This window comes from Balaenoptera acutorostrata, chromosome 1 (assembly GCF_949987535.1).
Source record: "Balaenoptera acutorostrata chromosome 1, mBalAcu1.1, whole genome shotgun sequence".
Lineage (NCBI taxonomy): Eukaryota > Metazoa > Chordata > Mammalia > Artiodactyla > Balaenopteridae > Balaenoptera > Balaenoptera acutorostrata.
Genome location: NC_080064.1, coordinates 48,382,878 through 48,395,316, shown reverse-complemented (window position 1 = coordinate 48,395,316; position 12,439 = coordinate 48,382,878). Strand labels below are relative to the sequence as shown.

Below are 12,439 nucleotides of genomic sequence, written 5' to 3'. Positions count from 1 at the left end.
TTATTGAGCTGCATGAACTGTTTGTATATTTTGGAGATTACTCCTTTGTCCGTTGCTTTGTTTGCAAATATTTTCTCCCATTCTGTGGGTTGTTTCTTCATTTTGTTTATGCTTTCCTTTGCTGTGCAGAAGTTTTTAAGTTGCATTAGGTTCCATTTGTTTATATTTTTAAAATTTTCATTACTTTAGGAGGTGGATCAAAAAAGATCTTGCTTTGATTTATGTCAGAGAGAGTTCTGCCTATGTTTTCCTCTAAGAGTTTTATAGTATATGGCCTTACATTTAGGTCTTTAATCCATTTTGAGTTTATTTTTGTGTATGGTGTTAGGAAGTGTACTAATTTCATTAGTTTACATGTAACTGTCCAGTTTTCCCAGCACCACTTATTGAACAGGATGTCTTTTCTCCGTTGCATATTCTTTCCTCCTTTATCATAGATTGGTTGACCATAGGTGCATGGGTTTATCTCTGGACTTTCTCTTCCGTTGATCTATATTTCTGTTTTTTGTGCCAGTACCATGCTGTTTTGATTACTGTAGCTTTGTAGTATAGTCTGAAGTCAGGGAGCCTGATTCTTCCAGTTCCGTTTTTCTTTCTTGAGATTGCTTTGGCTATTTGGGGTCTTTTGTGTTTCCATACAAATTGTGAATGTTTTCGTTCTAATTCTGTAAAAAATGCCATGGTAATTTGATAGGGATTGCATTGACTCTGTAGATTTCTTTGGGTAGTATAGTCATTTTGAAAATATTGATTCTTCCAATTCAAGAACATGGTATATCTCTCCATCTGTTTGTGTCACCTTTGATTTCTTTCATCAGTGTCATAGTTTTCTGAGTACAGGTCTTTTGTCTCCTTAGGTAGGTTTATTCCTAGGTATTTTATTCCTTTTTTTGCAATGGTGAATGGGATTGTTTCCTTAATTTCTCTTATCATTTGTTGTTAGTGCGTATGAATGCAAGAGATTTCTGTGTATTAATTTTGTATCCTGCAAGTTTACCAGATTCATTGATGAGCTCTAGTAGTTTTCTGGTAGCATTTCTAGGATTTTCTATGTATAGTATCATGTCATCTGCAAACAGTGACAGTTTTACTTCTTCTTCTCCAATTTAGATTCCTTTTATTTCTTTTTCTTCTCTGATTGTCATGGCTAGCACTTCCAAAACTATGTTGAATAAAAGTGGCGAGAGTGGACATCCTGATCTTGTTCCTGATCTTAGAGGAAATGCTTTCAGTTTTCACCATTGAGAATGATGTTTGCTGTGGGCTTCTCATATATGGCCTTTATTATGTTGAGATAGGTTCCCTCTTTGCCCACTTTCTGGAGATTTTTTATCATAAATGGGTGTTGAGTTTGTCGAAAGCTTTTTCTGCATCTATTGAGATGATCATATGGTTTTTATTCTTCAATTTGTTAATATGGTGTATCACATAGATTTGTGTATATTGAAGAATCCTTGCATCCCTGGGATAAATCCCACTTGATCATGGTGTGAATCCCACTTGATCCTTTTAATGTATTGTTGGATTCAGTTTGCTAGAAATTTGTTGAGGACTTCTGCATTTATGTTCATCTGTGATATTGACCTGTAATTTTCTTTCTTTCTTTTTTTTTCTTTGTGACATCTTTGTCTGGTTTTGGTATCAGGGTGATGATAGCCTCTTAGAATGAGTTGGGGAGTGTTCCTCCCTCTGCAATTTTTTGGAAGAGTTTGAGAAGGATGGGTGTTAGCTCTTCTCTAAATTTTTGATAGAATTCACCTGTGAAGCCATCTGGTCCTAGAATTTTGTTTGTTGGAAGTTTTTAAATCACAGTTTCAATTTCATTACTTGAGATTTGTCTGTTCATAGTTTCTATTTCTTCCTGGTTCAGTCTTGGAAGGTTATACCTTTCTAAGAATTTGTCCATTTCTTCAAGGCTGTCCATTTTATTGGCATATAGTTGCTTGTAGTAGGCTCTTTTGACCCTTTGTATTTCTGTGGTGTCAGTTGTAACTTCTCTTTTTTCATTTCTAAGTTTATTGATTTGAGCCCTCTCCCTTTTTTCTTGATGAGTCCGGCTAATGGTTTATCAATTTTGTTTATCTTGTCAAGGAACCAGCTTTTTGTTTTATTGATCTTTTCTATTGTTTTCTTCATCTCTATTTCATTTATTTCTGCTCTGATTTTTATAGTTTCTTTCCTTCTACTGACTTTGGATTTTGTTTGTTCTCCTTTCTCTAGTTGCTTTAGTTGTAAGTTTAGGTTGTTTGTTTGAGATTTTTCTTATTTGCTGAGGTAAGATTGTATTGCTCTAAACTTTCCTCTTAGAACTGCTTTTGCTGCATCCCATAGCAGTTGGGTCATTGTGTTTTCATTGTCATTTGTCTCTAGGTGTTTTTTTATTTCCTCTTTGATTTCCTTGGTGATCTCTTGGTTGTTTAGTAATATATTGTTTGGTCTCTACATGTTTGTGTTTTTTACGTGTTTTTTTTTCTTTTAGTTGATTTCTAATCTTATAGTGTTGTGGTTGGAAAAGATGCTTGATATGATTTCAATTTTCTTAAATTACCAAGGCTTGATTTGTGGCCCAGTATGTGATTTATCCTGGAGAATGTTCCATGTGCACTTGAGAAGAAAGTGTATTCTTCTGCCTTTGGATAGAATGTTCTACAAATATCAATTACGTCCATCTGTATCTAATGTGTCATTTAAGGCCTGTGTTTCCTTATTGGCTTTCAGTTTGGATGATCTGTCTGTTGGTGTTAAGTGGGGTGTTAAAGTCCCCCACTGTTGTTGTGCTACTGCTGATTTCCCCTTTTATGGCTATTCGCATTTGGCTCATATATTGAGGTGCTCCCATGTTGGGTGCGTATATGTTTACAATTGTTTTATCTTCTCCTTGGATTGATCCCTTATCATTATGTAGTGTCCTTCCTTGTCTCTTGTAACAGTCTTTAGTTTAAAGTCTATTTTGTCTGATATGAGTATTGCTACTCTAGGTTTCTTTTGGTTTCCATTTGCATGGAATATCTTTTTTTCAATCCCCTCACTTTCAGTCTGTATGTGTCCCTAGATCTGAAGTGGGTCTCTTGTAGACAGCATATATAGGGGTTTTGTTTTTGTATCCATTCAGCCAGTCTGTGTCTTTTAGTTGGAGCATTTAAACCGTTTATATTTAAGGTAATTATATTGCCATCTTCTTAACTGTTCTGGATTTATTTTCGTAGGTCTTTTTTCTTCCCTTCCTCTTTCATTCTCTTCTCTCGTGATTTTATGACTATCTTTGGTATTGTGTTTGGGTTGCTTTTTCTTTTTTGTGTTTGTATCTATTGTAGTTTTTTGGTTTGCTGTTCCCATGAAATTTTGACATAGCAGTCTATGTATGTAAAAGGTTGTTTTAAGTTGCTGCTCTCTTTCCTCCCTAAAGAAGTTCCTTTAGCATTTCTTGTAAGGCTGGTTTGGTGGTGCTGAATTCTCTTAGCTTTTGCTTGTCTGTAAAGCTTTTGATTTCTCCGTTGAATCTGAATGAGAGCCTTGCTGGGTAGACTATTCTTGGTTGTAGGTTTGCCCTTTCATCACTTTAAATATACTGTGCCATTCCCCTCTGGCCTGCAGAGTTTCTGCTGAAAAAGCAGCTGATAACCTTATGAGGATTCCGTTGTATGTTATTAGTTGCTTTTCCCTTGTTGCTTTTAATATTTTTTCTTTGTCTTTAATTTTCGTCAATTTGAGTAATATGTGTCTTGCCGGGTTCCTCCTTGGGTTCATCCTATATGGGACTCTCTGCACTTCCTGGACTTGAGTGAGTGTTTCCTTTCTCATATTAGGGAAGTTATCAGCTATAATATCTTCAAATATTTTCTCAGGCCCTTTTTCTTTCTCTTCTCCTTCTGGGACCCCTATAATGTAAATGTTGTTGCATTTAATGTTGTTCCAGATGTCTCTGAGACTGTCCTCATTTCTTTTCTTTCTTTTTTCTTTATTCTGTTCTGTGGCAGTGATTTCCACCACTCTGTCTTCCAGGTCACTTATTTGTTCTTCTGCCTCAGTTATTCTGCTGTTCATTCCTTCTAGTATATTTTTCATTTCAGTTATTTAATTATTCATCTCTGTTTGTCCTTTAAATCTTCTAGCTCCTTGTTAAACATTTCTTGTATCTTCTCGATCCATGCCTCCATTCTCTTCCTGAGTTTTTGGATCATCTTTACTATCACTACTCTGAATTCTTTTTTAGGTAGATTGCCTATCTCCTCTTCATTTAGTTGTTCTGGTCAGTTTTTATCATGTTCCTTTGTTTGCAACATATTTCTTTTTCATCTCATTTTGTCTAACTTTCTGTGTTTGTGGTCTCCATTCCACAGGCTGCAGGATTGTAGTTCCCCTTGCTTCTGGTGTCTGCCCTGTCGTGGATGAGGTTAGTCTAGGAGCTTGTGCAGGCTTCCTGGTGGGAGGGACTGGTGCCTGCTCTCTGATGGGTGGAGCTGGGTCTTGTCACTCTGATGGGCAGGGCCGTGTCAAGGAGTATGTTTTCAGGTATCTGTGAGCTCATTATGACTTAGGCAGCCTGTCTGCTGATGGGTGGGGCTGTGTTCCTACCTTTCTGGTTGTTTGGCCTGAGGAGTTCCAGCTTTGGAGACTGTAGGCTGTTGGGTGGGGCCAGGTCTTGGTGCCCAGTTGGGGACCTCTGGGAGAGCTCACACTGAATAATATTTTTTGGGGCCTCTGCCACCAGTATCCTTGCCCACACAGTGAACTACAGCCAACCCCTGCCTCCCCAGGAGACCCTACCAGACCCCTAGTTAGATCTAACCCCAGTTCCTATGTAAGTATTGCTTTGTGCTGGGTCCCAGCACATGTGAGGTCTTGTGTGCACCCTCCAAGAGTGGAGTCTCTGTTTCTCCCAGCCCTCTGGAGCTCTTGCATTCAGGCCCCACTGGCCTTCAAAGCCAAATGCGCTGGGGGGTTCTTCCTCCTGATGCCTGACCCTCAGACTGTCTTGGAGGGCTATTTTTATGTGAGAACGTCCCAATGTAGTCTGTGTGTGTTTAATATTTTTTGGTGCAAGGGCTGTTTTTAGTATGGATGACTGCCCCCTCTTTCCTCAGTGTATGCTGGCCATTATCCCCTTGATAGGCGGTGTGACTGATGTTGTGGTGAACTGAGCCTGCACCGGATATTCAGCAGGGCCTCCCCTATGCTCTGTGGTTGTTACTGCCCTATCAGAGGCAGGGTCTGCTCCCTGGTTGCTGGAGTAGAGGCCCCCAGATCTGTTTCTGGGCTATGTTTCTGATCTGCAGTGTGAGGTAGGTGGGATTGGAGCACTCCCACTGGGAAAGAAGCCACTGAGTTTTCCTTCTCTGGAGCTGTTCACCTGTGAGTGTACTCTGTTGTGTCACTTTTCACCCATTGTGCTGGCTCACAAATTACACTATTGTTGGAACTGCTCTCAGCCCCACCTTAACTGTGGGTATGCCAGCAATTGGCCCTAGTGTCTCTCAGGAGTTGTTTTCACCAGGCCACCAACACGGATCCACCAAAGTCAGGTCCCAAGACTGTAGTAATCATGTACATGGATCCCCTGTGGGAGCTATGGAGGCAGCTCAGATTCTGGCCTGGTCCAATCCCTGCATGTACGTGCCTACTAAAGCTAGACCAACCTCAGCTGCGTGATCACTCATCCATTCAGATGTTCCTCAGGTGCTGGGTTTACAAAGCCAGCAGCGGCAGTGTAAATCCACAGTTCTGCAGCCGTGAGGTGAGAATTCAGTTCTTCTTTCTTAGCTGCATGGCCCCTGGGGCTCAGCTGTGGTTTCAGCCCGACCTCTGCATGTGTTCCTCCCACCGGTGTCTGCTCCCCAGGCTGCCCCAGAGCACATGCACCTGCCCAGGCAGGCAGGGGTGGAGACAGAGGCAGGCAGGGCACGTGAGCCCACTGGGGCTGGCAGAGCTGGAGGAGGCATTGGTGGGAGGGTGAGCAAGCCTGCTCAGGCAGGCACCCCTCCTAATGCCCATGGAGGCAGGGGCTGGCACAAGGGAAAGGGGGCTGCAATGGCAGCCCAGCTCCTTGTGCACCACTCAACAATGGCGCCCGGCTTCTATGGTGGCCCAGGCTTCTTCCACAAACATTCCCGGTTGTGGAGCTCCTTACACCTGCCCCTTAGGCTGTCTCTTCGCAGCCAACAGCTGTCCTCTCCCTGGGTCTGCTCTCCAAACCCCATGTTGCAGCACCCAACCCCACTCTGTGCCAGCAGACGTGACTCAGGCTGGGCCATGCATGGCTGCAGCATGGACCATCCATGTAGGTCTTACTCTGTCCTGCCTGCCACAGACTTGTTACTGTGCTCTCCTCCAAGCTTCCGAAGCTCCCTCTCTGTCCCAGCTGATCTCCCCACCTGTTAGGGGGCTTCTCTGAGTGCAGGAACCTCTCCTCTCCTTCAGCTGCCCCTGCAGAGGTGCAGCTTCCATCCCATTTCCTCTTTTCTCTTTTTTTCTTTCTTTTGTCCTACCTGGTTTGGCAGGGATTTTTCTTGTCCTTTTAGTGTCCAAGGTCCTCTGCTAGTGTTCAGTAGGTGCTTTGTGAGAATTGTTCCATTTTCAAATGTATTCTTGATGTACTTGTGGGGAGAGGCAAACTCCACGTCTTCCTATTCCTCCATCTTGACTCCTCATCTCATTAATGTTTTATAGTTTCAGTGTACAGGTCTTTCACCTCCTTGGTTAAATTTATTTCTCGGTATTTTATTCTTTTTGATGTAATTGGAAATGGGGATGGTTTCTTAATTTCCCTTTCTGATAGTTCCTTATTAGTGCATAGAAATGTGACAGAATTTTGTATATTTATTTTGTATCCTGCAACTTTACTGAATTTATTAGTTCTGTTGAAAAAAATTTAATTACTATAAAGTTAAGAAGAAAGAAGGGAATTTTATTTGGGCCAAACTGCAGATTATAACCCAGAAAGCAGATTCTCAGAAAGCTCTGAAAACTGTTCCACCTTTTAGAAGTCAAAGGCTTAGTCATATACATTTTTGAGATAAAGGATCATACATCAAAATGACATACTGATATTTTACAGAAAGGTCACCAAGGATACATAGTCCAGGTAAGCATGTACAAAGTAAGCAGCAAGTCACCATGATCCCCTACAGAGTTGGCTAAGAACACTGTTCTTTTAAGAAGTTACACTGCTTGCATCAGGAGAAAGAATAAATGATCTTTATGGTTGAGCAGGCACTCCCATCTCTGAGCAGCTTTGGTTAATGTGTAATGCAGATGCACACTGCATATTAGGGAGGGAGAAGGCCCAAACAAACACACAGAGAGAATTTTATGTTTGGTTTTTTTCTTGTCTTGCCTTAAAATATAAATTTTATTTCATCAGTTTTTGGTGAAGTCTTTAGGGGTTTGTATATGTAGTATCATGTCATCTGCAAATAGTGATAGTTTTACTTCTTCCTTGCCAATTTGGATTACTTTTATTTCTTTTTCTTGCCTAATTGCTCTGGCTAGGACTTCTAGTTCTATGTTGTGTAAAAGTGTTGAGAGTGAGCATCCTTATCTGATTCCTGATCTTAGAGGAAAAGCTTTTAGCTTTTCATCATTCAGCTTGATGTTAACTGTGGGCTTCCCATATATGGCCTTTATTATGTTGAGGCATGTAACCTCTATACCCATTTCGTTGAGAATTTTTTTTTTATCATAAATAGATGATGAATTTTGTCAAATGCTTTTCCTGCATCTATTGAGATAATATGTTTTGTTGTCTTCCTTTTGTTAATGTGGTGTATCATATTGATGGATTTGCTGATGTTTGACCATCCTTGCACCTCTGGAATAAATCCCACTTTGATCATGGTGTATGATACTTTTAATGGACTGTTAAAATTGGTTTGCTAATATTTTGTTGAGGATTTTTGCATCTATGTTCATCAGTATTGACCTACAATTTTCTTTTCTTGTGTCATCCTTGTCTGGATTTGATATCAGGGTTCAGGAAATGTCTTATTCATCTTTGTAACCCTATTGTCTAGCACATAATAGGAAACCAATGAATATTTTGAGGTGTCACAAGTTGAATTTTGAACAAGTAGGAATTTGCTAATTCAAGAAATTGGGTGAAAGGTGGGCATTCCAGGCAGAGAAAATAGCATATTCAAAGGTATAGAGACATGAAAGAGCAAAATAAGTTTAGGAAAATGTAAGTAATTCAGTGAAGTCAGAAGGAAGAAAGCATGTCAGGGAGGGGCCCAAAAGATGTCAGAAAATTAACAGAGTTGGGATTCGGGGGGGCCTTAGGTACTAAGCAAGAGTTTAAGCTGTATTGGAAAGCTTTGAAGAAGCCAAATTGAAGGATTTTAAACTGGGATATACATGATCAGATTCATGTTTTCAGTCAGATTTGTCTAACAGCTGGGTAAATGGTAGATTAGAGGGGCCTAGAAGAAGTCATTTTAAGCAATAAGTAAGGAAGACTCAAAGGCAGTGGCAATGGCATGAAGAAGGGGCAGGCTCATGGGCTTTTAAGAATTAAGATCAGGGGCTTCCCTGGTGGCGCAGTGGTTGAGAAACTGCCTACTAATGCAGGGGACACGGGTTCGAGCCCTGGTCTGGGAAGATCCCACATGCCACGGAGCCACTGGGCCCGTGAGCCACAACTAGTGAGCCTGCGCGTCTGGAGAAAATGTTGCAGTATGCTATAGTATGGGTGAACCTTAAGGACAATATGCTAAATGAAATAAATCAGTCACAACAAGACAAGTACATATGATTCCATTTATATGAGGTACCTGGTGTAGTCAAGTTCGTAGATACAGAAAGTAGAATGATGGTTGCCAGGGTTTGGAGGGAGGGGGAATGGGAAGCTGTTGTTTAATGAATATAGTGCTTCAGTTTTGCAAGATGAAAGAGTCCTGGACATTCACAATAATGTGAGTGTACTTAGCACTACTGTACTGTACACTTAAAAATGGCTATGGTGGTAAATTTAAAGTTAGATGTATTTTACCACAATTTAAAAAATATTAACCACTGAGGTATGTACATCTGTCATCTCATGTGACCCTTGCAATAACCCTGAACTGTTAGTAGAATCGTCGCATTTTATAGTGAGGAACATAAGGCTCAGAGAAGCAAAGTGAACTGTCGAAGACACATGACTAGAATATGGCAAAGCTGAGCCTCATACTTAGATCTCCTAGTTCCATGCCCAGTGCTGGCTTCTACCACATCAGGGGAAAGGAAGGTCAATGGAATCAACTTGACTGCTGGTTGAAATGGAAGAAATTAACCCTGGGCAATTTGTGAGGAAAGCTATAAATGTGTGTATGGGGTGTGTGTGTGTGTGTGTGTGTGTGTGTGTGTGTGTGTGTGTGTGTGAGAGAGAGAGAGAGAGAGGAGGAAAGAGGGAAGAGCATGCAAGCAAGCTCCCAGACACCTGCTTCATATTTCCTGTTCAACTTTTCTCCCTTCCTAAATCTTCAGAGTGCAGTGTGAGTCAACTAATCTACAGTGTGAGTCAACTGTAAACACAGTGAGAAAACGTCCCCCAGCAGTCATTCCTTCAGCAGGCAAAATCAGAAGTCAGTAGCATGGAGGTTGTCTGTATACATGAAATTAAGACCTTTAAGATGATCAAGAGAAGATGGTGGCTCTTACTTTGGAAATGGCTCTATTAGATGTCCTCCCACGCTCTATCTCCTCCCCCTCCAACAGAAAATGACAAAACGCACTTACAAAAGTAAATTAAATCTCATGAGAGAAAGGGGGAAACTGGGAAGAGCAAGGAGCAGGAGTCAAGCCTAATCCTACCTATGTAGTAGACCACCAACTCACTGTATAATCCCAGGCATGTCCCTTCCTCTGCCCAAAGCGTTGCGCTGCTATTACTACCCCCATCTTCATATACTGAATTTGAGCTGAATTTAGAAAGTGGAACACAGTCTCCCAAGGGGAGTCAAAAATACAAGAGTGTCATCTCGTCTCTTATGAGTAGCTTTTATTTACTATGTGTCAGGCACTGTGATGGACACTTTACATATAGCACCCCTCATCCTTCTGCCACTTGCAAGTTATTTCTATGACGAGACTGCACTGATGATACCAAGTTTCCCAAAGTATTTTTCTAGATGATAAAGAGCAGAGTCTGAATTTGAACACAGACCTGTCCAAAGGTTCCAAAGATTGCTCTTTTCTCCACCCTGTGGTGTTAAGTTCAACAGCCAAGTTATGAGGAGCTGTGGAAGCAATGTGGAGTCAGGGAGGAGTTAGCTCTACGTGTCAGCCACAGGGGGAATGTTGATGGAGAAGGTGGGCGTTACTGTTAAAGAAAGCAGTTGACAAGTATACGGGGGATGCACTTGGGGGAAGCAAGAACACATGAGCGAAGTCAGGGTGGTGGAGAGTATAAAGTTTCTAGGAAAACTGTAAATTATCCTGTTTGGTTTAAGTGTAGTTATGTTGACCTATGGCTGGAGATCATAATTCTGCCCTCTTTCAGATCATAATTCCACAACTTCTGCCAATGTTCTTGAATGCCACGCGAAGGGGTTTATTTGCATAGGCAGCAGAGAGCCACCAAAAGTTTATATCAAGGGATTTATCGGTAATTGTTAGTACTATCTCTTTTACAAGCGTTCTTTATATGTTCTGAAGAAATTAAACATACCCGAAGTGTTTCAAAGAGCACACAATTGTTTTCACTCTGCCTCACAACGACAATAGCATTACTGGCTGATATTACTCAACAGATAAGTGATGGCATTACATCAGCACCTACAGCCTCTTAGCAGGCACAGTGAAGTCAGTTAATCATGCTGCTTTCTTCCCAGAATAACGAGACATTACTGTTTTCTTTTATGCTCTAGGAAGTGTTAAGAAACTTCAAGGAACTTCGAGCCAAATTTCAAAAGCTTGATACGCCATCTCTTCCAGGACCTGTTAAATTCCCAGAAGGTGTTTCTCAAAAGGGTGACACTGGAAGCAGACAGTCCACAAAGACTTTGGCCAGTGGGAAACACCCCTCTTCCAACCACAATGAGCCCCTACCCGATTGTGCCAGTGGTGACTCCCAGCCTCTTAAACCCCAGAAAGTGAAGTTGGCTCAGAAGAGCGAGACTCAGAAATGTTCTAATTCCCTGGAACCTCCTGGGAGTTCTGCTTCTTCAGTAAATTCACAGAAGGCTTCTCTGCTGTTAGATGTGAATCAGTCAAATGCTGAGATAACCAATAAGAAGAAAGTAATGGTGAACAACAGCTTCAGAAACAAGCTCTGGAACTGGGAGGTTTTATCTCAGAAAAGTGAGATGTCATCAGTCTTTATCCCTGCCAGTTGTGGAAGCAGGGCCTTCCATCTGGAAGAGCAGGAAAGCATGGGGCTTACTCCAGAGGAGCCCAGGAAAAAGCTGGAAAGAAAAGGAGCCCAGACCCTTCCTTCCCAGAGGCGCTTGATGGCCCAAAGAGGATTGTGTGCCACCTCTGAAGATCCCACTGTTCGACTTTCTCAACATGGCAGGAGGAGCCGAGCAAACCCCAGTCCTGAGAGGAGCCTGGCAGGGAGCACCTGCCACCCTATCTATGAGGATGAGTTCACCAGCCAGGCCCCAGGTGAGAAATCGAATCCCTACAGGCCTGGGGGGAAGGGGCACTGTGTTTCTAATTTAGAGCTTGCTGGCTTGGGATGGTCACATATGTGAGCTGGGCAATGTTTGCTTCAAACTCCAGCACAGGTATTCTAGGCCCATTTGCTAGGTTATAATTTACCCAGGTTTGGGTAAAGGGATTAATCTCCTGGAATTATACAGAGACACAGTTGGGACAAACTTGGATTTGAATCTTTTTTTTTTTTTAATTCATTTATTTATGGCTGTGTTGGGTCTTTGTTTCTGTGCGAGGGCTTTCTCTAGTTGTGGCAAGCGGGGGCCACTCTTCATCGCGGTGCGCGGGCCTCTCTTGTTGCGGAGCACAGGCTCCAGACGCGCAGGCTCAGTAGTTGTGGCTCACGGGCCCAGTTGCTCCACGGCATATGGGATCTTCCCAGACCAGGGCTCGAACCTGTGTCCCCTGCATTGGCAGGCAGATTCTCAACCACTGCGCCACCAGGGAAGCCTTGGATTTGAATCTTAGCTGTACTTCTTACAAGGTGCATGAAATTGGACAATCTGCTTAACTTCATAAAGCCTGGTCTGCTCTCCTATCAATCGATCCATCACCAATCTTCCTTGTCTTGGTAAATAGCGCAACCATCCTCTTGGTTGCTCAGGCCAAAAATCTAGGAGTCATGCGCTATTCCTGTCTCCCCCTCATTCTTTGCAACTAATCCATCAGCAAGCTCTTGGTTCTATCATCAGAGTATGTTCTGAATCCCTCTACTTGCTTCCATTTCTGCCTTCTGCCCATGTCTACACCACCATGGACCATCTCTTGCCTGGACCTGCTTTCACACTCTTGCCCTCTTATATTGTAC

The 12,439-nt window shown here is 42.1% G+C and overlaps 1 protein-coding gene across 2 annotated transcripts in view; it reads left to right on the top strand.

The window, feature by feature from the left end:
- FYB2 (FYN binding protein 2) overlaps positions 1-12,439 on the top strand; it is a 133,434-nt gene that overhangs the window by 34,641 nt on the left and 86,354 nt on the right. For both annotated transcript variants that reach the window (XM_057542787.1, XM_057542785.1), the window contains exon 2: positions 10,842-11,580. In XM_057542787.1, coding sequence (XP_057398770.1) covers positions 10,842-11,580 — 739 coding nt within the window. The remainder of the gene's footprint in view (positions 1-10,841; positions 11,581-12,439) is intronic.